The sequence below is a fragment of the Tachyglossus aculeatus genome, chromosome 2, assembly GCF_015852505.1.
Source record: "Tachyglossus aculeatus isolate mTacAcu1 chromosome 2, mTacAcu1.pri, whole genome shotgun sequence".
NCBI classification, from domain to species: Eukaryota; Metazoa; Chordata; class Mammalia; order Monotremata; family Tachyglossidae; genus Tachyglossus; species Tachyglossus aculeatus.
Window position 1 is genome coordinate 9,384,631 of NC_052067.1, and position 22,914 is coordinate 9,407,544.

A 22,914-nucleotide genomic window follows, 5' to 3' on the forward strand; every position below is an offset into this window, starting at 1 on the left:
CACGGCAGGCAGGGAATTAGCCAAGTTGGCAGCAGAGCCTGGGTCTCCTGACACTTAATCCCGTGTTCTTTCCACTTTCAATTTTCATTAAGCCATTAAGCATTTTCAGTTCCTTAGAATTCAAGTTTGGCATTCTGGAGAACCAGTCTGACCAAAAATCAAAAGGGAGTTTTTATAATAGGTGACATCAAATATGAATGTGAATTATTTTCATAGTTTTGGGATTGGTAATATATATCTGCTGAATATCCTTGTGATAACAGATGAGTAAGTTTTGTGTTCTAAAGGTTAATTTAGTTGCTGAGGATTATAGTATTCGGTAAGCCCTTAGTCCCCTCTCAGGATCGTACCTGGAGAGTTTCCAGTACTCTACCAGTCTTGACTATGGGAGGGAGAGTCAAGAAGAGGCTTAACCACTCCATTCCTAGCTTGGGCAGGGGCTAGAGAGTGGAAGGCAATCTGCTACAAGTCAAAACTTCCCGGTGCTGGGCAGCAGCGGCACGGGAGAGACTCGAAGGCAGAAACTCAAGTTTACTGCGCAGAAGGAGGCAATGGTAAACCAATTCCATATTTTTACCAAGAAACTCTATGGATACACTTCCAGAACGATTGCAGTTGGAGGTGGGGAGTTCTGGAAGTGTATCCAGGATAAGACAAGACAAACCCTTAGTAGAGTGCTTTGCTCATAGTAAGCACTGATGTTAAATACAAAGTATTCAGGTGGGAAGCTGACTGTGAGCCCACTATTGGGTAGGGACTGTCTCTATATGTTGCCAACTTGTACTTCCCAAGCGCTTAGTACAGTGCTCTGCACACAGTAAGCGCTCAATAAATACGATTGGTTGATTGATTGAAGCTGTCTCTGCTGGATATTCTTTTAAATCAAAGAGTAGGGAGGGCAGCTATCATCCCCATTTTACAGATGAAGAAACTGAGGTCTTGAGATCTTATGTGATTTATCCAAGACCCGAGGTGCAGAGCTGGGAGTAGAACCCAGATATCTTCATAATAATTGTGGTATTTAAGCACTTGGTGCCAAGCAGATAGTACTAAATGCTGGGGTAGTTACAATAAAATCAAGACCAGACACAGCCTCTGCACTGAGAAGGGCTCACAGTCTAAGAGGGAAAGGGAGTAGGTATCTTATCCCTGTTTTCATAGAGAAGAATCTGAAGTACAGAGAAGCTAAGTAACTTGCCTAAGGTCACAGAGCAGATCTGGGGTTAGAACCTTTCTAACCCTCTAACCTTGTGTTCTGTCCACTAGTATAAGCTGTTTTTCTATTACTTCAACCAGTCCTGGATTCACTGGGGGCAAATTGCCTCTGGAAGAATAACCCACTACCAAATGTAACAGCAGGTTCTGTGAGGTGCAGAATTCTGTGAAGAAAAGAACAAGTTGGCAAGTTTCTTTCATGTACAGAGTGGACAGAACAAATGAAAAAGAGCCACCTTCATATAATTTAAAGTCAAGGAATTCCAGTATGGGGGTACGAAGAGCAGTTAAGGTAGAAAAATTAAATGCCAGAAAGCCTTCTTTCCCTAAAATGTTTAGTGGTCATGGACCTGGTTGTTTCTTTGAACATCTAGTTGCCAACTTGTACTTCCCAAGCGCTTAGTACAGTGCTCTGCACACAGTAAGCACTCAATAAATGCGATTGATGATGATTGATGATCTAGAGTGAAACTGCTGGTGTCAGTCGCCCTGAAGACAATCTTGCCTCAGCTACTGATGAAGAACCACTGCCCCAAATACCCCACTCATTCATAAAATAAGCTCCTATAGGGAAAGAGCAACATTCACACTCTGCTTTGACTCATTATTTTGAATGTGTGATTCTTATGTTCTGCTCCCTAGAAATGTACTTATAAGTCGGTTGGTAATTCTACTTTATTCTTGAGGGAGATTTTCAAAGGAACTCTCACTGCTGGCTTCAGAATTGGGATTCGCAAAGCCATTTTATGTTTGTTTTTTTTATCGTTTTTGTTTTATCGAAAGGGAAAGAAATCACAGACAGATTGAGGTCCCCCAAAATTGCACTCTTGCCTCTGGAGTTATTTAGCTTCCCACAAGAATGCCAGGAACGTGGGTCTTGGCTATTGAGAAGACCGCTATGGCTTAACATCCCCCAAATTCTCGGTTGTTGCAACCCCAATCTCTGGCTCAAACACCCGGGAATGACCAGGGCCATGGGTGAAGAAAAAAAATACACCACCACACAAAAGTCAGTTTATACAAAAAGAGCAGACTCCACGTGCCTTTTAACGATATGGACATCACTGCCTTGTGTTCAATTGAGCAAAAAGAATGGGCAACTTGGGCTTTTGATTACAAGTGCTCTGCAACAGAGTGACTGCCAACTCTTCTGCCATTGACTGGCTAGCAAATCCTCCCTTTCCATCATTAAGGAACAGGTGGATTCCGACCGTTTCAAGGTTATTCTGGCCTTATCCATCCATCTCAGACAATGGCATTTATCGAGCGTTTTATGCAAAGTACAGAGTGGTTGGGAGAGTCAGTCAGTTGTACTTATTAAGGGCTTACTTTGTGCGGAGCACTGTATTAAGCGCTTAGGAGACTGAGATATGGTGCCATGGGATAATCACCCAACAACTATGCATTGGTGTTACAAGTGGCCACATACATGGTTCGTCATCAATGCAGTATTTATTGAGCTCTTTCCATGGGGAAAGCAGTGTATTAAGTGCTTAACATGTTTCGGGAAGTCCAGGACCTTCCTCCTCCTGCCCTCAAGGTGTTTACAATCTCAGAGAGGCAATTAAAGTTGATTAGAAGAAGACCAAGTAAAAACTGGATAGCTCGAACACCCCCAAAGAGGATTTATTAAAAAAATAATCATGGCTTACTGTTGAAGCATACAACGCAGCTTTTAAAAAGTAGTCGGTAAAAAAAAAAAAAGAAACCTACTACAACACTAAACCGTAATCCTAGTTTCACCAGGGACCAGTGCGTCAGCCTTCCTCATTTTAAGCTAAAAATCACCCTTCTGGGCTCCAAGAAGACTGGGTGGAAAAGGAACAGGTATCTCGCCTGTCAACTCTTTGGTTGGTTTTGTTTTTACAGTTCAGTCTTCAGCAGCTTCAGAGCTTTCTTCATGTTATCCAGCACTAAAAGGAAAACACAATAAGAAACGCATTTTCATTCCAAGGGACTGCCGTGATTGTAATTATGCTTAATGAATTGGCCAACACTAATCAGAGCAGAACAGGGGACTGTTGCTGTGTTTTCATCAGTTCCACCACCCGCCCACTTAATAAAAGGACCAGTCACTACCACCAAGCCAGACACTGTCCACCTAAGATGGGTCTCAGCTCCCTGCCTATTCCCGTTCCTGTGTGTTGACGGGATGATGGCTGATAAAGTAGGGTGGTGGGTTACAGGCACGAGGTAGGTTGGCAAGAGTGAGTGCAATTAGTGTGGTTACGCTGAGGAGCCAGCAGAAATGACCCTGCTGCTAGTTTAATTCATAGACTTGGAGTTGACAGTCTTGATTGGAAACCCGAAAATGTGACTAATATCTATATTTTGGCAAAATACCATGCAAATATTCCCCACCATCACCAGGTTCCTAGGGATACAATTCTCACAGTCCTAGATTGAATATATTTTATTCCTATGGAAATTAAAGGAGCCTGCCTATGAAAAAGCTTCTACAGCAGCTTTTTTACATAAGCCACGTCTACTGAGAGGAAGTGTTGTCTGATGGAAATGGTCGAGAAGCCAGAAGACCTGGGCAATGCTGAGCGCTTATTGTGTGCAGAGCACTGGTTGCCCATCCACCTCCGCATCAATCAGAAACTCCTCACCATTGGTTTTAAACCAATCACCTTGCCCCTTTGTACCTCACCTCTCTACTCTCCTACTACAACCCACCCCACCCACTTTGCTTCTCTAATGCTAACCTTCACACCATACCTTGATCTCGTCTAACTCACCACCAACCTCTCGCCCACATCCTGCCTCTGGCCTGGACCATCCTCCCCATATCCAAAAGACGATAACTCTCCCCCACTTCAAAGCCTTATTAAAGACACTTCTCCTCCAAGAAGCCCTCTTTTCCTTTTTTTCAGCTCTCTCCTCTCTCACCCTGACTTTCTCCCTTTGTTCATCCCCCACAGCACTATTAGAGAAGCAGCGTGGCTCAGTGGAAAGAGCCCGGGCTTTGGAGTCAGAGGTCATGGGTTCAAATATCGGCTCCGCCAATTGTCACCTGTGTGAGTTTGGGCAAGTCACTTCATCATCATCATCAATCGTATTTATTGAGCACTTACTGTGTGCAGAGCACTGTACTAAGCGCTTGGGAAGTACAAGTTGGCAACATATACAGTCCCTACCCAACAGTGGGCTCACAGTCACACTTCACTTCTCTGTGCCTCAGTTTCCTCATCTGTATAATGGGGATTAAGACAGTGAGCCCCCCGTGGGACAACCTGATCACCTTGTAACCTCCCCAGCGCTTAGAACAGTGCTTTGCACATAGTAAGCACTTAATAAATGCCATTATTATTATTGTTATTTACAAATCTGTAATTTAGTTATATTAATATCTGTCTCCCCCTCAAGACTCTAAGCTCATTGTGGGCAGGGAATGTATGCTATATTGTATTCTCCCAAGAGCTCAGTACAGTGCTCTGCATACAGTAAATGCTCAATAAATATGATTGATTGATTGACTATGCACTTTGCAGAGTACAACAGAGTTGTTAGGCATGTTCCTGGACCTCAAGGAGTTTAGCTCAAGGGAGGAGCTTTCATTTTAGAAGGCACTGGTCTCAGCTTTGCCCCTAACCTTCTGTCAAACTTTGGAGAGTCATTTATGCTCTCTGAGCTTCTCTTTTCTCATCTGTGAAATGGGGATAATACAGTCTTGCCCCTCCTTACCTCCAAGGGAAGCTATGAAGAGGAAATGAGATAAGTGATGGGAATGCTCTCTGGAAAAATAAAATGCACTCTACAAAGAGAAAGGATTCATCAGCATCATTAGGAGGACATGAAATGAGGCCCAGGAGAGACATTCATTGATTCGGAACTCTTCTCTGAGTTAGTTCAGGAAAAGGCATTACTTACACAAGGCAGCATCTGAAGGCTCATAAGCATAGAGGCGGTTGCTATATCTCCCAGTAATGTCAGCTCTCACGGTCAGGGAAGGGTCTGCAGAAGCAAACAAAAGGGATGCTTAGATTCTCGGCGTATGGAATGAGATGCCTATATCTTCTTCACCTCCCTTCCTAAGGAAAACAGGGAGGGTCACATCTGTTTATAGCATTGTTTGGGCAAGACAGACAGGTGCCAATGTAAGTCACAAAGCCTCAAACCAAGAACTGTGCAGTGATGTGAAAGTGGTAGGTCTCCAAACCTCATGGTTTAAAAGGGCTCAAATAGCAACAGGGACACTCTGATACTCTTAGCCATGTGGAGAGGCTAGTTGGGCATGTTTGGCGCAGTATAGGCCATTAACACTACAATTCTTCACATGAAAATTCTCTAGGGGCAGGGAACGTATCTGCTAATCCTATAGTACTCTCCCAAGCACTTAGTACAGCGTTAGGCACATAGTAAGTGTCTTGTCAGTACCACTGGTTGATTGATTGAGAGGCTTGAATAGATTAGAATTAGGATTAGAATTTGTTGGGGGAGGAAATCAATCAAATTTACTGAGCACTTACTGTGTGCAGACCACTGTACTGAATGCTTGAGAGAGTATAGTATAACAGAGTTGGAAGACATGTTCCCTGCCTACAATGAGTTTACAGTCTAGAGGGCTGTAAAAACCCAGAGCCTGATTAGTTTGCAACACACAGGGTTAGTGTGATTGAGATTTCTTCTAGACCCATCAACAGACATTTTTCCATTAAGCATTCTGGCTGGAACTCTATTAGGGAATTAAATAATGCTCTACTACTAATAACAAAAGCCTGGATGCAGTGTGATATGCTAGGAAAAAAAAATGGTTCTGCACATGTAGGTGACAGTGGGCATGGCGTGTACCATGATGTCAGGTCGTCTTAATGCAGGGGATTTGTTGCCAACTTGTAATTCCCAAGCGCTTAGTACAGTGCTCTGCACACAGTAAGCGCTCAATAAATATGATTGATTGATTGATTGATTGATTTCTTGAGAATACAACCCCTGTCCTAGGGGAGAGCTGGGTGAATTCAGAAATAGGTGGCACAAAAGTGTCTGCTCTTACCGTTCTTACCAATTGTCCGATTCTCTACATTTAGGGAAATGCAGTTTTAAGACATTCCTATTTCAAATTTTTCTCCCTTCCAACTGGCATCTGTTGTATCTACTTTTAGTGTTTTTAAAATAGCTTTCAAAGCAGCCAGAGTCAATCAAAATGGGTTCTATATCAGCCACTCAAAATGTTTGTGATTGTGATTGAGTATGCTAAACCTGCCAGCCTAGGCAAAATTCTGTCCTCCAATTCACTAACTGAAAGGCATCCGTTTTACTCACCAATGAACATAATTCTTGGGACATATTGACCATCGGGTGCAAGGTGTTTGTCAGTTGTTTCATACTGGAATGAAAATAATACTTTAGGTTAGTCCATTCTCCACTTTCTGGAGACCATTGAAAGCAGTGTGGTCTAGTGGAAAGAGTATGGGCCTGGGAATCAGAGGACCTGGGTTCTGACCCCAGCTCCACCACTTGTCTGGTCTTCTCTATGCCTCAGTTTCCTCATCTGTAAAATGGGGATCAAATCCTACTCCTTCCTACATAGACTTTGAACTCCATGTAGGACAGGAACTATGTCCAATTTGAGTATGTTGTTTCTACCCATTGCTTAATATGGTATCGTATTAATCATAGATTAATAGCAACTGAAGTGTAAGAAATAACAGAAGCACACAAAATGCTTAAACTTGGTGGGAATTTCTAATCACTAAATTAAGCCGATTCAAAGAGTTTGGGGTGAATTGGGAGGGGTGAGACTAATGAGGGAAATTCAATCTCTGAAGTCCCATCCTTTAGGGCTCCAGTGTGGGTTTTGGGTTATGGTATGACTAGCCTCCAGGTAATGCATGGAGATAGTGGAATCCGATTTAAAGAAAAGCTGGTAAATAATAATAATTATGGTATTTGTTGAGCACTTACTATGTGCCAAACACTATTCTAAGCCCTGGGATAGATATAAGGTAGTCAGGTTATCCCACGTGGGGGCTCACAGTCTTAATCTTAATCTTATTAAGCGCTTAATAAGTGCTTAATAAATGCCATTATTATTAATCCCCATTTTCCAGATGAGATAACTGAGTCCCAGAGAAGTGAAGTAATTTGCCCCAAGTACCGCAGCAGACACGTGGCGGAGCCGGGATTAGAACTCATGACCTTCTGACTCCAGGCCCGGTTTCTTTCCACTATGTCATGTTGCTTCCCCCACGTCTTCAGAGAGACTGAAACTAGGGCTCCCTATGAATAAGGAAAGCATTTAAGTTCAACTTACAATAAGATTCAGAAGAACAAACTTGTCTGCCCATTTCTGGATTTCACTGCTTTCGGCAAACACTTTCTTCAGAGCTAGAATGAAATGAAAAAGATTCTAAGCCTCCAGTTGGCTCTAAGAAGCATACACCTTCAACTGAGAATTTTGGCTTGATAAATGTTTTAAAATAAACACTTTTTTAATTCTCAAATCAACCGTCAGAATTGCTGACCTCTGGTAAAACTGCATGGGATATGGGCAGTTTTTTCTGAAAATAGCCATTTATGACAACCTACACAACAAAATAGGTGCTTGGAATGAGTAGCATTTTGGGGGAGAGAATGGGGCAGACAAGGGAATTGATTTGGGGAGCCCCATCTTTAATCCCACCTTTCGTGATGTCCATGATGGCCAACCTGACTGACAGATTATTTGGGCCGTCCAGCCTTCAACCCTACTATTCATTCATTCATTCAATCGTATTTATTGAGCGCTTACTGTGTGCAGAGCACTGTATTAAGTGCTTGGGAAGTACAAGTTGGCAACATATAAAGACGGTCCCTAACCAACAAGGGGCTCACTGTCTGACCTACAACCCAACTGTCACCTCATAGAGATTAAGGGTAAGTGCCTAAAGTAATAATTGTGGGGGCTTTGTTGAGCACTTACATGTGCCAAACACTTGGGTAGATACAATAAATAAAACAAACAATAAAACAGATCAGACAAATCCCTGTCCTACATGGGGCTCACAGTCTCAAGAGGAGGGAGAACAAGTATTGAATCCCCATTTTATAGATTACGAAATTGAGTTACTGATAAGTCAAATGACTTGCCCAAGGTCACGCAACAGGCAAGTGGGCTAGCTGGGTAGAGAACTCAGCCATCCTGATTCAGAGTGAGGTGCTCTATCTATTAGTCCTCACTGCTACCCTGAGTTCAAGCAGGTGGCAAGGATGAAGGGGATAGCACAAAGCTCGCCTCAGGCAGCAACTGTCAGTCAGGGGCACCCTGAAACAGTGAACAGGTATAATAATAATAATAATAATGATATTTGTTAAGCACTTACTGTGTGCAAAGCACTGTTCTAAGCACTGGGGAGGTTACAAGGTGATCAGGTTGTCCCACAAGGGGCTCATGGTCTTCATCCCCATTTTACAGATGAAGCAACTGAGGCCCAGAGAAGTGAAGTGACTTGCCCAAAGTCACACAGCTGACAATTGGCGGAGCCGGGATTTGAACTCATGGCGTCTGACTCCAAAGCCCGGGCTCTTTGCACTGAGCCACGCTACTTCTCTCAGCGGTTCTATTAATGTGTGTCTCCCCCTCTAGACTGTAAGCTCACCGTGGACAGGGAATGTGTCTGCTTACTGTTATACTGTACTTTCCCAAGCTCTCAGCACAATACTCTGCACACAGTAAGCGCTCAATAAATACAACTTAATGAACAAATGAAGTTTCTGTTAGGGTTCAAACTAAACAGTCTCTCCTTGAATACTAACTCCAAATTTGGTTTCCTACTTTGAGATCGCTTAGCATTTTGTGTAGTGTTTCCAGCTACATTGTTCTCTTTAATCAATCAGTTGTATTTATTGAGCACTTACTGTGTGCAGAGCATTGTACCAAGCATTTAGGAGAGTTCATGACACTTCTAACCAAAATTACCCCATCTGTACAATCTTAGAAAGACAGCTATCTGCTGATCCACAATAACCTGCAACAAAAATTCCCGTTTCAAATTTCCCATGCGTTGCTTGGAAAAAAAATGCTGTGAAGTTTTGTACCATTCCTTCATTCCTTCCTTCATTCAGTCAATCGTATTTATTGAGTGCTTACTGTGTGCAGAGCACTGTACTAAGCGCTTGGAAAGTACAATTCAGCAACAGATAGAGCCAGTCCCTACGTACCACTAAGAATGATTTCAGGATTTTCTTTTCAGTAGGACATATTCCCAGCAAACCTGGAGAATGCATTTCCAATAAACAGCAAAAAACAGTGTTTCAATTTCGATGGCTTTCAGGACTTTTGGATTTTTGGGGGTGTCCTTGAATATTAAAAGACACCTTCAACACTTAAAACAGATTTTCCCCAAGAATTAGAAACATGAAATTACCTTGGCTGTGTGGACATTCCTCCAAATGGTGGATAATCATCAGGGGTCTGTTGCTTTAAAAAAGAAAAAAAAAAGTCATATAGGGTCCTATAAATGACTGCAAAGATTATCTAAGGATACCTGCACGATACCACCTATTAAATGCCTGGTTTGGTACTATTGCTAAATGCAATTTTAATGTTAGTAATACCTTTGCTTCATGACCAGTGCTGTGCACACAGTAAGCGCTCAATAAATACAATTGAATGAATGAATGACTAATCATTGGGTTGTGTATTTTTAAAAAACACCACTAGATGGTGATATCGAGGCCTTTTGATGTAGAAGAAAATCCTGTTTAGACTTTGATTTAATAATAATAATAATAATAATAATAATAATGGCATTTATTAAGCGCTTACTATGTGCAAAGCACTGTTCTAAGCGATGGAGAGGTTACAAGGTGATCAGGTTGTCCCACGGGGTGTTCACAGTCTTAATTCCCATTTTACAGATGAGGTAACTGGGGCACAGAGAAGTTAAGTGACTTGCCAAAAGTCACACAGCTGACAATTGGTGGAGTCGGGATTTGAACCCACGACCTCTGACTCCAAAGTCCGGCCTCTTGATTTACCTGCTTTTAGATTTGTATAAGGCTTCTTCATACGTCTGAGTCCAGAAAAGATTATCCCCCCAGCCTAGACAGAAAAAAAAAAATAGTTTTTAGTGCACGTAAAGTTGCTGCCAGCTAAAGGAAATGATCCAGACCGGGATTATGAGGTAAAACGGAAGGAAGGCAGGTTGTAGAGGAATAACCCGTGAAATCCTTTACCTCTGGAGAGAGTCTGGGGAAATTTTGTGTGAGTCTCCTTTACTTCCTTTTTCCCTCCGGTTTTGGCAGAAATGTCCTTAGCCATAGTATGAGAGACAGCCACGAGGACCAGGAACACTGACAGGAAAGTTTTCTCCATGGTGAAAACTGAGAAAGTGAATAAAGAAAACAAACAAACAAAAAAGATTCCTCTTTAAAAATATCAAGATTAAATCTCATCACTAGGATTCATCAAGAACTAGCAGGTGAAATTAATTGGATGCTCTTAGTTTACACCACTGAGAATACAAGGCTAGAGAGAAATGGCCAATAAGCCAAAAATTGGCCATTTAGAACAAGTGGCCTTATTCCACAGACCAACATGTAATTAGTGAACACACAACCGTGACTACAAACCCCTGGAGGCCAATGTGAGGGAAAGATCCTGATTCATAAAACACCTCCCTCTGATCGTTTGAGTAACTTTATTCACTTCCCATATCCTTCACATAAGTTCACTCCCCCTCCTTGCAGCCAATTCAGTTAATCAAAGTATTTTTTGAGTGTTTCTTGAGCACAGAGCACTGTACTAAGTGCTTGGGGGAGTAGGGTTGATAGACATGATCCCTGCCCTCAAGGAGCTTAGAATCTAGCTTTCCAATTGGAAAGGACATGCCTATGGGTAAAGGCATGAACTAAAACAAGCACCTTTACAAGAAGAGATGAACAGAAAGAAGAAAACAATGAAAACAAAATCACCAGGGTGCCATTCCCATCTGTCGGAGCACTCAGTACAGTGCACAAGCGTTTAGTACAGTGCTTTGCACCCAGTAAGCACTCGATAAATGATTGAATGGATAAATGGGGAGGGGCCCTCTACAGGGTGGGATAAAAAAACCTAAATGAAATCCTTGAAATATAACCCCACGTGTCTGTAAAGCGGAACAATCTGAGATGTGTTACAGAACTAAATTTGGAACATCGGTTTGGCATAACCTTGAATTTAAACAAGTTTCCTGGTGCAGATTAGGGCCTAAAAAGGAGATTGAATATTTGGAACATCGTAGGGGACAAAAGAAACCCACACCAAATTTCTAATGCCAGATGATTATGTGGTTCTGAGATTGCCCCACTATTTTCTATGTGAAAACACCACAGTCACAGAATGTCTTTACTTATAAAGATCTAAAAGAGCAAAGAAGGAGAGTTTCATCTGTTTTCATGCCCTCAGTACTTGAGAACTGATGTCATCTTCCTCCTTGGATATTCCCCTTAATAAGTCGAACTCGTAAACATTCCCCAAGTCAAGTATCTTTACAGGAATTTAACTAGGACAAGTCTGATATAATTCAAAGTTTCTATAATCCAAGCTTCTGAGTTTTATAATTATGCCTTGAATTTGTGGGCCACTTATTCCACCCCCCAAAATGACTTTTACATTACCTGTCTTATTTTGTTCTCACAGCATTCCTGGGAGGTAGGAAGAGGCATGAATTACTATCCTCATGTCACAGATGAGGAAACTGAGGCTCAGAGAGGTTAAGACGACTTGACACCTGTCCACATGTTTTGTTTTGTTGTCTGTCTCCCCCTTCTAGACTGTGAGCCCGTTATTGGGTAAGGACCATCTCTATATGTTGCCAACTTGTATTTCCCAAGCGCTTAGTACAATGCTCTGCATACAGTAGTGCTCAATAAATATGACTAACTGAATGAAAGTAACCTGCTCAAAGTCACCCAGCAGACCACTGGCAGAGCTAGGACTAGAATCCAGACCCTCAAATTCCCAACCTATATCCTTTCCACTAAGTCACACTCTCCCAGGAGAGCTGGCATTTTGCTTTTGCTGTGTCTATTCTATTATATTCTTCCAAGCTCTCAGAACAGCATTCTGCACACAGGAAGCTCTCCATAAATACATCTGATTGATTCTTCCTCAGGACATTTCTGGGTAGATGGCCAACTTTCGCAAACATCTGAAGGCTTTCAGCTTCTATCCTTTATTAAATAGACACAAAGTATGAACCTTTATTTACCTGGGCAGATGGCCCAATCCACACACTGTCTGACTAATGAGCAACAACTGACTCTAACGCTAGTTTTGCTGCTCATTGGCAGGTGTAAGTAGATGGCTTCAGCCACCCTATTTTGAGTATTTTATCCAAAAATCCTCACCTAATAATAATAATGGCATTTATTAAGCACTTACTATGTGCAAAGCACTGTTCTAAGCGCTGGGGAGGTTACAGGGTGATCAGGCTGTCCCCCAGGGGCTCACAGTCTTCATCCCTATTTTACAGATGAAGTAACTGAGGCCCAGAGAGGTGAAGTGACTTGCCCAAAGTCACACAGCTGACACTTGGTGGAGCCGGGATTTGAACCCATGACCTCTGACTCCAAATCAATCAATCAATCATATTTATTGAGCGCTTACTATGTGCAGAGCACTGTACTAAGCGCTTGGGAAGTACAAATTGGCAACACATAGAGATAGTCCCTACCCAACAGTGGGCTCACAGTCTAAAAGGGGGAGACAGAGAACAGAACCAAACATACCAACAAAATAAAATAAATAGGATAGAAATGTACAAGTAAAATAAATAAATAAATAAATAAATAGAGTCCCTTTCCATTGAGCCACGCTGCTTCTCTAAGTCGAGGTCTGAGTCTCATTGTTCTCATTTGACTGAGAGTTTCAGACCAGCCTCTACTGCATTGAAAGAACAACCAGTACAAAGTTTGGTAAAAAAAAAAAAAAAAAATTTCCCTGAGCTGGGATGGTACATTCCAAGTTGTGAAATCAGATTCTGATCTCCTGGGAGAACCGAGCTACTTGTGGTTTAACCAGGAACACATTTGCTACTGAGACTCAATCAGAGAGAAGATGGAGAAAAAAGAAAGCCACGTGAGACAGAAATTCCAACCCATTTGGCCTTTCGGTGGGTAGGAGAGCGTCCAAAGATTAAGCCATATCTGTACCCAACAAAAATTCCCAACTCTAAACCTGCTCAAGAAAACATACATCCCATTTGATTTGTATTTGTAAAGGAAGTTGCACTGCTTTTGGAATCTACTCATTCTTTATTCTTCTCCCCTTCCCAACGCCCGAGTACAAAGCTCACCCAGCTGGAGGCGTGTATCTGAACAAAGGCCAGAAGGCTTACCTTGTTTCCCCTCCCACTTGAATGAGAAGTTAGGAAAGACTTCCGTGGTCCAGTGAGCTGAGCCCTGGGTTCAGCCAGCCTTTTTATGCTCCTGAACACACCTCAGACCCACCCCCAAACCCTGCATTTGAATATCGTGAACAAAAATACCTTTCCAATTTCTAAGTGAAAGCTTTTCTCAAGTAAAACAATTTCCTCTTCTGCAGAACTGAGCATTAAGAATCCCACCATCCCGAAGGAATGCTTTTAGGCACTGGGAAAAGGACACTTTGAAGGAGTTTATTTTCAAAGATGGGCACTAGTCCAAGTCCAGGTAAGCTTAAATCAAGGCATTTGATTTGCCCAGAGGCTGATTTGTCTTTATATGATTGGGTGAAAGGGGTTTTATTACTACAGGTGAGAGTTCTATTATTTAGGAAAGAAAAGTATATTGGATGCCTTAAATCTTCCATCTTTCCTGTTCAGACTTGGATGTTTCCAGGTTCCATTCAACCTGTTTTTCATGATGGCCATTTTTTGGATATCCCCCAGAGTTTGCTGAATACACATGTAAAAGCAGAAACTGTAGTTTACATAGTTTCTTCTGATCCAGGAAGCTTCTAAATCATCACATTGTTTTGAGGATACAAAAGTTCTAAATGTGATTTTGGATTTTTCTAGCATTTTCAATCAATCAAGAGTATTTAGTGAGTGTTTTCTCTGTGCAGAGCTCTGGGCAGCCTTTTACTTCCAAAGAGCTGGAAGTGTTTTCACATGGCAAATCAAGATTTCAACTCACAACATCCCCAAGTATCTGACAGGCGATTAACCTTATTTCTAGCTTTATAGGTGAAAAAGCTGAGCTTCAGGGAAGATTATTCAAGAGCACCCAGTTGATTAGCAGCTGAACCTGGACTGTGAGACAGATTTGCTGATTCTCCATCTAAGAACATAAGGCTGGATGACCATCTTCAAAACTGACTAATTTTACTGTTGATGCACAATCATTTGATTATAGTTAATGTACACGATCCTATAGAAAACATTGGATTTTAAAAATCAGATCCATTATTATCCAAACTCCTGGTTTATAAAAATTATGACTGCATTTTCAAGTGGCTCATTGTAAACAGGGGACGTATCTACGAACTCTGTTGAACTGTACTCTGTTAGGTGGTTAGTATAGAGCTCTGCACACAGCCAGCACTCAATAAATACCACTGATCGATTGGCTGATATTTGCCAAGCACCGAACAAACCACTGGATTAGATACAAGACACTCAGATTGGACAGAGTCCCTGTCCCGCGTGGGGTTCACAGAAGGCAGGAGTAGGATTTAGTCCCCATTTTTCAGAAGAGGAAACTAAGGCTCAGAGATGTTATGTGAGTTACTCAATGTCACACAGCAGGCAAGTGGCTGAGCCGGAATTAGAACACAGGTCCTCTTACTCCCAGACCTGGGCTCTTTCCACTAAACCACATTGTTCTCAAAGTCTTTAGACTCCTGGTAGAGTCCGTCTAGCAATGGATCCAAAGAAACAACACGAAAAGTCTTAGTGAATTAGCAAGACACTCTCCTGAGTGTATAATGCTTAGAACTCACATTTAACTGCAATGAACCTTGTCTTCATTACATATTCAGAGCTATCCAAATCTTGCCTGAGGATCTTAGGAATTATGCTACTTTTTGCTGGAAGAATAGGTGAAAAGGAAGAAAAAGGAAGCAACTATTTACCTTTTTCACAGCACGGTGACGAGAAACTAGCTGGGTTTTTTTTTTTTTTATTTCCTGTATCATGATACACCAAGTAAACCAGATGACCTAAATCTGTGCTGAGGAGCTTACCACAAGCAGAAATGTTAGACTGTTCTCGCTCCAAGGGCATCCATCACTGCAAGACTTTGGAGGACTCTGTCAACCTGACTATTAAATTTGTGGCCTCCAGCCATAGCCAGAGAAGACTGACTTCCAATGCTATTAGAGGATTCATTGGTGTTTGACAGACACTTCCACTGATGAATTTGTTGATTTTTTGCCAAGTTAGTTTATTAAATGTGAGTAAATCACTTAGCAAATAAAAGGTACATATGTTATTGTTAAAGCAATCAGGTTGCTTAGGACAACTTGGCGAGGCTCTTCTGCAGTGCCTAAGTAGTCGATATCTAGTTCCAAATTGTTTGCTTCAAGCAGCGTGGCTCAGTGGAAAGAGCCCGGGCTCTGGAGTCAGAGGTCATGGGTTCAAATCCCGGCTCCGCCACTTGTCAGCTGTGTGACTTTGAGCAAGTTACTTAACTTCTCTGTGCCTCAGTCACTTCATCTGTAAAATGAGGATTAAGACTGTGAGCCCGCCGTGGGACAGCCTCATCATCTTGTAACCTCCCCAGCGCATAGAACAGTGCATTGCACATAGTAAGCACTTAACAAATGCCATCATTATTATTATTATTATTACTAAGCACTGGGGTGAATACAAGCAAATCAGGATGGATGCAGTCCCTGCCCCATATGTATCTCACAGTCTCAAACCCCATTTCACAGATGAGGTGACTGAGGCACAGAGAAGGGAAGTGACTTGCCCAAGGTCACACAGCAGACAAATGGCAGATCTGGGATTAGAACCCATGACCTTCTGACTCAGAGGCCCATGCTAAAGTGCTCACACTTATGCATGTACTGTTTTGTTGTGTTCCATGCACAGGAGACAGTGAGAGAGGTACAAAGACACACAGAAAGACAGAGAGACTCAGCTGAATGGCAATCAGTCCATTGGCTGACTGGACAACTCCTCCTAATACTTAACAACACGTGTACTTAGTGATAATTCAGAGTCTTATTTTTATGTAAATATCAATTAGCGATGGTAAACATACTGGATCCGGTGGAGTCATTAAAAGAAGAACCACCCCTAGGAAGTGTCATTCTTGGTTTTCTGGCTACATTCCCACTCCTGGAATTATACTTTACCCCTCTAACATTTTCAAGTGCAGTTTCAGCCCAACAGGTTTTTCTCCATCTTGCCAGTTTAAGGAAAAAAACACCCACAAAACCCAACCTCCCTTGTAGCATTTATTTCTTCTCATCTAACCAGGCATCTCAATTAGGATGTCTTGGTATTTAGCAGTCAATCTATTGGAAAGGAACATTACTTGGGAATCAGCATGGCCTAGTAGATAAAGCAAGGGACTGGGAGCCCAAAGACCTGGGTTTTAATCCCTGCTCCTTCATTCATTGGTTCAATCGTATTAATTGAGCACTTACTATGTGCAGAGCACTATACTAAGTGCTTAGCACTGCTCCTTGCCTACTATGTGACTTTGTGTAAGTCACTTAATTTTGCTGTGCCTCAATTTCCTCAACTGCAAAATGGGGATTCAATACTTATTCACCTCCCCTACCCAGCTGTGAGTCTTATGTGGGACAAGGAATGTATCTGGCCTGATTAACTTGTATCTACTCCAGAACTTATAACGGTGCTTGACTCAAGGCAAGGACATCAATATCTTTTAAAAAAATTGAAACAAAATCTGGTTGGTTTCAAAATGATAAATGCTTACTAAGGGTACACTAAAAAGACTTGACAATGTGGGAGGTTAGTCTAATTTGCAATGATTGGTTCATCAAGTATGTGTACCTTAGTAATTGTGTTATTTTATTAAGTGCTTACAGTTTGTGAAGCACTGTACTAAGCACTGGGGTAGATGGAAGATAATTAGGTTGGATGTAGTCTCCGTCCCACATGAGGCTCATAATCTAAGGAGGATGTATGACAGTTCTCATCATACGCACTTACTGTGTGCAGAGAACTGTACTAAATATTTGGGGATGTACAATATAAAAAAGCTGTTCCCTGCCCACAACAAGCTTGTAGTCCCTTGAGAAAGAGACAGACACTGATATGAATAAAAAATTAAGGATGTACATAAGTGCTGTGGGGCTGAGGAAGGAATGACTAAAGGGTGAAAATCCAAGTGCAAGGATGAGACAGAAGGGAGAGGGAGAAGGGGAAACGAGGGCTTAATTGGGGAAGGCCTCTTGGAGGAGATGTGCCTTCCATAAGGCTTTGAAGGTAGGAAGAGTCTGTTGGATTGTCTGGTGGATATAAAGAGGGAGGACAATTCAGGCCAGAGGCAGGACGTGGGTGAGAGGCAAGATAGGAGGTGGAAAGGTGATTGAAGGCTTTAAAGTTAATGGTAAGGAGTTTCTATGTGCCGTGGAGGTGGGTGGGCAACAACTTGAGGTTGTTGAAGAGTGGGGAGCATGGACTGAATGGTTTTGTAGAAAAAACGATCCAGGCAGCAGAGTAACATGGGGACTGGAGTGGGGAGAGGCAGGAGGCAGGGAGGTCAACAAGGAGGCTGATGATGATGACGATGGTATTTGTTAAGCGCTTACTGTGTGCCAAGCACTGTTCTAAGCACTGGGGTAGCACAAGGTAATCAGGTTGTCCCACATGGGGCTCACAGTCTTAATCCCCATTTTACAGATGAGGTAACTGAGGCACAGAGAAGTTAAGTGACTTGCCCAAAGTCACACAGCAGACAAGTGGTGAAGGTGGGATTAGAACCCACAACCTCTGACTCCACTAAGTCACACTACTTCTAGTCAAGGTGGGAGAGGATAAGTGACTAGATTAATGTGGTAGCAGTTTGGATGGAGAGGATAGGGTGGATTTTAACCATATTGTGAAGTTTGGACTGACAGGATTTGGTGTTGTGATGAATTTGTGGGTTGAATGAGAGAGAGGGGTCGAGTATAACACCATGATTATGGGCCTGTGAGACAGGGAGGATGGTTGCGCTGTCTCCAGTGAAGGAAAGTCATGGGGAGGACAGGGTTTGGACACATTAAGTTTGAGGTGTGGGAGGTGCACCCCGGTAGAGATGTCCTGAAGGCAGGAAGAAATGCGAGGCTACAGAGAAGGAGAGAGATCAGGGCTGGAGATGTAGATTTGGAAATCATCCACATAGAGATGGTAGTTGAAGCCATGGGAGCGAAGGAGTTCACCAAGGGAATGGGTGTAGATGAGGACTAGAAGGAGGCTCCACCATTCTTCCTGTCTCACAAGGTGTAACCTTGGCATTATCCTTGTGTCCTCTCATTCAACCCACATATTCAATTCAACACTATTCCACCTTCACAACATCGCTAAAATCCTCTCCTTCCTCTCCATTCAAACTGCTGGCACATTAACACAATCATTCATCCTATTCCACCTGGATAGCCTCCTGTCTCTCCCCACTCTGGTCCAAACTTCACTCTGCTGTCTGGATCATTTTTCTACAAAAACTTTCAGGATATGTTTCCCCACCCCTCAAGAACCTCCAGTGGTTTCCCATCCACCACTGCATCAAACAAAAACTCCTCACCCTTGGCTTCAAAGCAGTCAATCACCTCACCCCCTCCTACCTCACCTCACTACTCTCCTACTACAACCCAGCCCCCACACCTCACTCCTTTAATGCTAATCTTCTCACTATACCTTGATCTCATCTATCTCACTGCTGGCCCCTCACCCAGGTCCTGCCCCTGGCCTGCAACGCCCTCCGTCCCCAAATCCGACGATTACTCTCCCATCCTTCAAAGCCTTATTGAAGGCACATGTTCTCCAATAGGCTTGACTAAGCCCCCCCTTTCATCATCTCCAACTCGCCCCATTTCACTCTGACTTGCTCCCTTTATTCATCCCTTCTCTCAGCCCCACATCACTTTTGTGCTCATCTGTAATTTATTTATGTATATTAATGTCTGTCTCCTGTTCTAGACTGTAAGGTCATTGTGGGCAGGGAATGTGTCTGTTTACTATTGTATTGTAGTCTCCCAAGCGTTTACTACAGTGCTCTGCACACAGTAAGTGCTCAATAAATTCTACTGAATGAATCAAAGGACCAAACCCAGAACTGAGCATTGAGGGACTCCCACAGTTTGGGGATGGGAGGCACAGAAAGATACCCCAAAAGAGATTGAGAATGAGTGTCCAGAGAGATAGGAGAACCAACAGAGGATGGTGTCGGTAAAGCCAAGGGTGGATAATGTTTCCAGCAGAAGGGGTTGGTCACCAGTCTTGAAGGCAGCTGAGAGATTGAGGAGGATTAGAGTAGAGTAGAGGACATTTGGCAAGAAGGAAATCATTAGTGACTTTTGAGAGGGCAATTTTGGTAGAGTGAAGCGGATTGAAGCCATATTGGAGGGTGTCCAGGAGAGAATTGGAGACAAATGGGGAGCTGGGATTAGAACCCAGGTCCTCTGATTCCCAGGCCCATGTCCTTTCCCCAAGGCCCTGTCTGGCCCACCACATTCGTCACCTAAGGAATTAGTAAGGTTGGGTTGTGCCTAGAGATTTTACTCCATACACAGTGCACACCCATAGATCATCCACCAGAATACCTGCCCTGTGCCCGCAGAAAAGTCGTCTTCTTTCCCTGCCCAACCCACAGTTCTGTTCCTGGTCTCTTTGGTTCGGGGGGAGTTTAGGTCTCCCCCTCCTGCAGGGTAAGAAGGGTGTCCTCCCATCCATCTCCTCCCCCGGCAACCCAATCCTTCAGCAGGTGGGCTGTCATGGCTGCATGACTGTCCTCCCTCAGGACAAGCGAGTGGGCCAGGACTCAGACAGGAGGGGGAAAGCTGAGAAAGAAAGGGGACAAAAAAACGAGGAGGAATCAGACTCACCTCAGTAAGAACTGTGAGTTCGTTGTAGCCAGGGAATGTGTCTGTTTATTGTTATACTGTACTCTCCCAAGCGCATAGTACAGTGTTATCACACAGTAAGTGCTCAATAAATACGAGTAAATGAATTAATAAACATAAGGTTCTCAAGGGCAGGGATCATGTCTACTAACTCTCTTTAACACTCCCAGGTGTTTAGTATAGTGCTTGGCACAGAGTAAGAACTGTAAGTTCGTTGTGGCCAGGGAATGTGTCTGTTTATTGTTATAGTGTACTCTCCCAAGCGCTTAGTACAGTGTTATTCACACAGTAAGTGCTCAATAAATATGAGTAAATGAATTAATGAACAAAAGATTCTCAAGGGCAGGGATCATGCCTACTAACTCTCTTGTACTCTTCCAAGTGTTTAGTATAGTGCCTGGCACAGAGTAAGTGCTCAGTCAATACTGTTGATTATTGCAGTCCTGAGTATGAATAACCTCTGGCTTCCTGAGGAGGGGAGGCTGTGTTAGTGACTACTCCATTAATTAATTAATTAATTCATGCATTCATAATAACTGTGGTATTTTTAAAGCACTTACTATGTGCCAAACACTAAGTGCTGGGGTAGATTCAAGATAATCAGGTCAGGCAGGAAGGACAGATATTGAATTCACATTTTCCAGGAGTAATAATAATTATGGTACTTGTTAAATGCTTTCTATGTGCCAAGCACCCTTCTAAGTGCTGGGGTAGATTTGACCCCCCTCCTTCCCCTCCTCCTCCCCATCCCCCCCGCCCTACCTTCTTCCCCTCCCCACAGCACCTGTACATATATGTTTGTACAGTTTTATTACTCTATTTTACTTGTACATATTTACTATTCTATTTATTTTATTAATGATGTGCATCTAGCTTTACTTCTATTCTGATGACTTGACACCCGTCCACATATTTTGTTTTGTTGTCTGTCTCCCCCTTCTAGACTGTGAGCCCGTTGTTGGGTAGGGACTGTCTCTATATGTTGCCAACTTGTACTTCCCAAGTGCTTAGTACAGCGCTCTGCACACAGTAAGCGCTCAATAAATACTGCTGAATGAATGAATGAAGCAAATCGGGTTGGACACAGTCCCTGTCCCACATGGGGCTCACAGTCTTAATCCCCTTTTTTTTACAGATGAGGTAACTGAGGCCCAGAGAAGTGAAGTGACTTGCCCAAGGTTACACAGCAAGCATGTGGTGGGGCCGGGGTTAGAACCCCATCCTTCTGACTCTAACAGTACTTATTAAGCACTTACTCATTCATTCATTCAATCGTATTTATTGAGCGCTTACTGTGTGCAGAGCACTGTACTAAGCACTGGGGAAGTACAAGTTGGCAACATATAGAGACGGTCCCTACCCAACAGCGGGCTCACAGTCTAGGAGGGGGAGACAGAGAACAAAACAAAACATATTAACAAAATAAAATAAGTAGAATAAATATGTACAAATAAAATAAATTAATAAATATGTACAAACCTATATACATATATACAGGACTTATATACATATATACAGTGCTTACTGTGTGCAGAACACTGTATTGAGCACTGGGAAAGTTGGGAACTGGACACAATTCTCCCTTGGGGGCTTGCAGAGAAGTGACTTGTCCAAGGCCACCCAGCAGCCAAAGAGCTGAGCTGGGATTAGAACCCAGGTTCTCTGCATTCGTTCATTCATTCACTCAATCATTCATTCATTCATTCGTGCAGCAGGATTTACCCACACCTAACCATTCCTACAATTTATGCTAATAATCGGACCCAATGACTTTGGATCAATTAGAGAAACCTGCAGATATTTCAGGTCTCCAGTTGGATTACAGGTGATCGAAATTTCAGATCACTCATTTTCCACGAGGGATAGTGCAAATCTTTCCTCTTCATCAGTATGAATATGAAAGTATCAGACTGTAGAAAATTTCTGGTGAGGATTAGGACTCACAGAAATAAAGTCAGATACTTCGTTTTGGGTGCTATTCTTTCTTGAAATATTTTACACACAATTCTAATCCAGCTCTAATGAAAGTTAAATATTGCATTGACTGTCTATCTCCAGTAGAATCTATTATAGCAAATCTTAAAATGGGTTAATTTGTGCCAATAATTTTTTTTGTGATCCTTTGATTTCGAGAAAACTTACTATACAATACAGAAAATTCTGCCTCTACAGGGATGGCTTATCTGCTTTTGTCTTATTCTTAGGGTTCAACTTTGAGAGTTGATCACTTGGAAATTGCAATTTTCTCTTTCCCTAAATAAATCTTTGCCTTAAGGTATATCATCAATCATCACAATTGGTATTTATTGAACACTTACTATATACAGAGCACTGTACTAAGTGCTTGGGAGAGTACACTATAGCCAAGTCACATTTGTTTTGAAGGCTGGCCAGAATCACTTTCGAGTCTCCCCCTCATCCCCCTCTCCATCCCCCCCATCTTACCTCCTTCCCTTCCCCACAGCACCTGTATATATGTATATATGTTTGTACATATTTATTACTCTATTTATTTATTTATTTTACTTGTACACATCTATTCTATTTATTTTATTTTGTTAGTATGTTTGGTTTTGTTCTCTGTCTCCCCCTTTTAGACTGTGAGCCCACTGTTGGGTAGGGACTGTCTCTATATGTTGCCAACTTGGACTTCCCAAGCACTTAGTACAGTGCTCTGCACACAGTAAGCACTCAATAAATATGATTGATTGATTGATTAATTTCATTTTGGA

At 42.4% G+C, this 22,914-nt stretch overlaps 1 protein-coding gene and 1 non-coding gene across 2 annotated transcripts; one reads left to right on the top strand and one right to left on the bottom strand.

The window, feature by feature from the left end:
- Positions 1-332: 332 nt before the first annotated feature.
- LOC119924953 lies at positions 333-470 on the top strand. The gene has a single exon (XR_005449630.1). It is a non-coding gene; the product is annotated as a small nucleolar RNA SNORA7 (small nucleolar RNA).
- Positions 471-2,816: 2,346 nt separating this feature from the next.
- Positions 2,817-13,571, bottom strand: LOC119919934 (anterior gradient protein 2 homolog). Its single transcript, XM_038740750.1, has 8 exons — positions 13,518-13,571; positions 10,375-10,521; positions 10,177-10,240; positions 9,564-9,616; positions 7,472-7,545; positions 6,481-6,544; positions 5,089-5,172; positions 2,817-3,128 (listed from the first exon to the last, which is right to left on the bottom strand). Exons 2-8 carry the CDS (start codon positions 10,511-10,513, stop codon positions 3,079-3,081), a joined length of 528 nt encoding a protein of 175 aa, XP_038596678.1. The 5' UTR covers positions 10,514-10,521; positions 13,518-13,571; the 3' UTR covers positions 2,817-3,078.
- Positions 13,572-22,914: the final 9,343 nt, after the last annotated feature.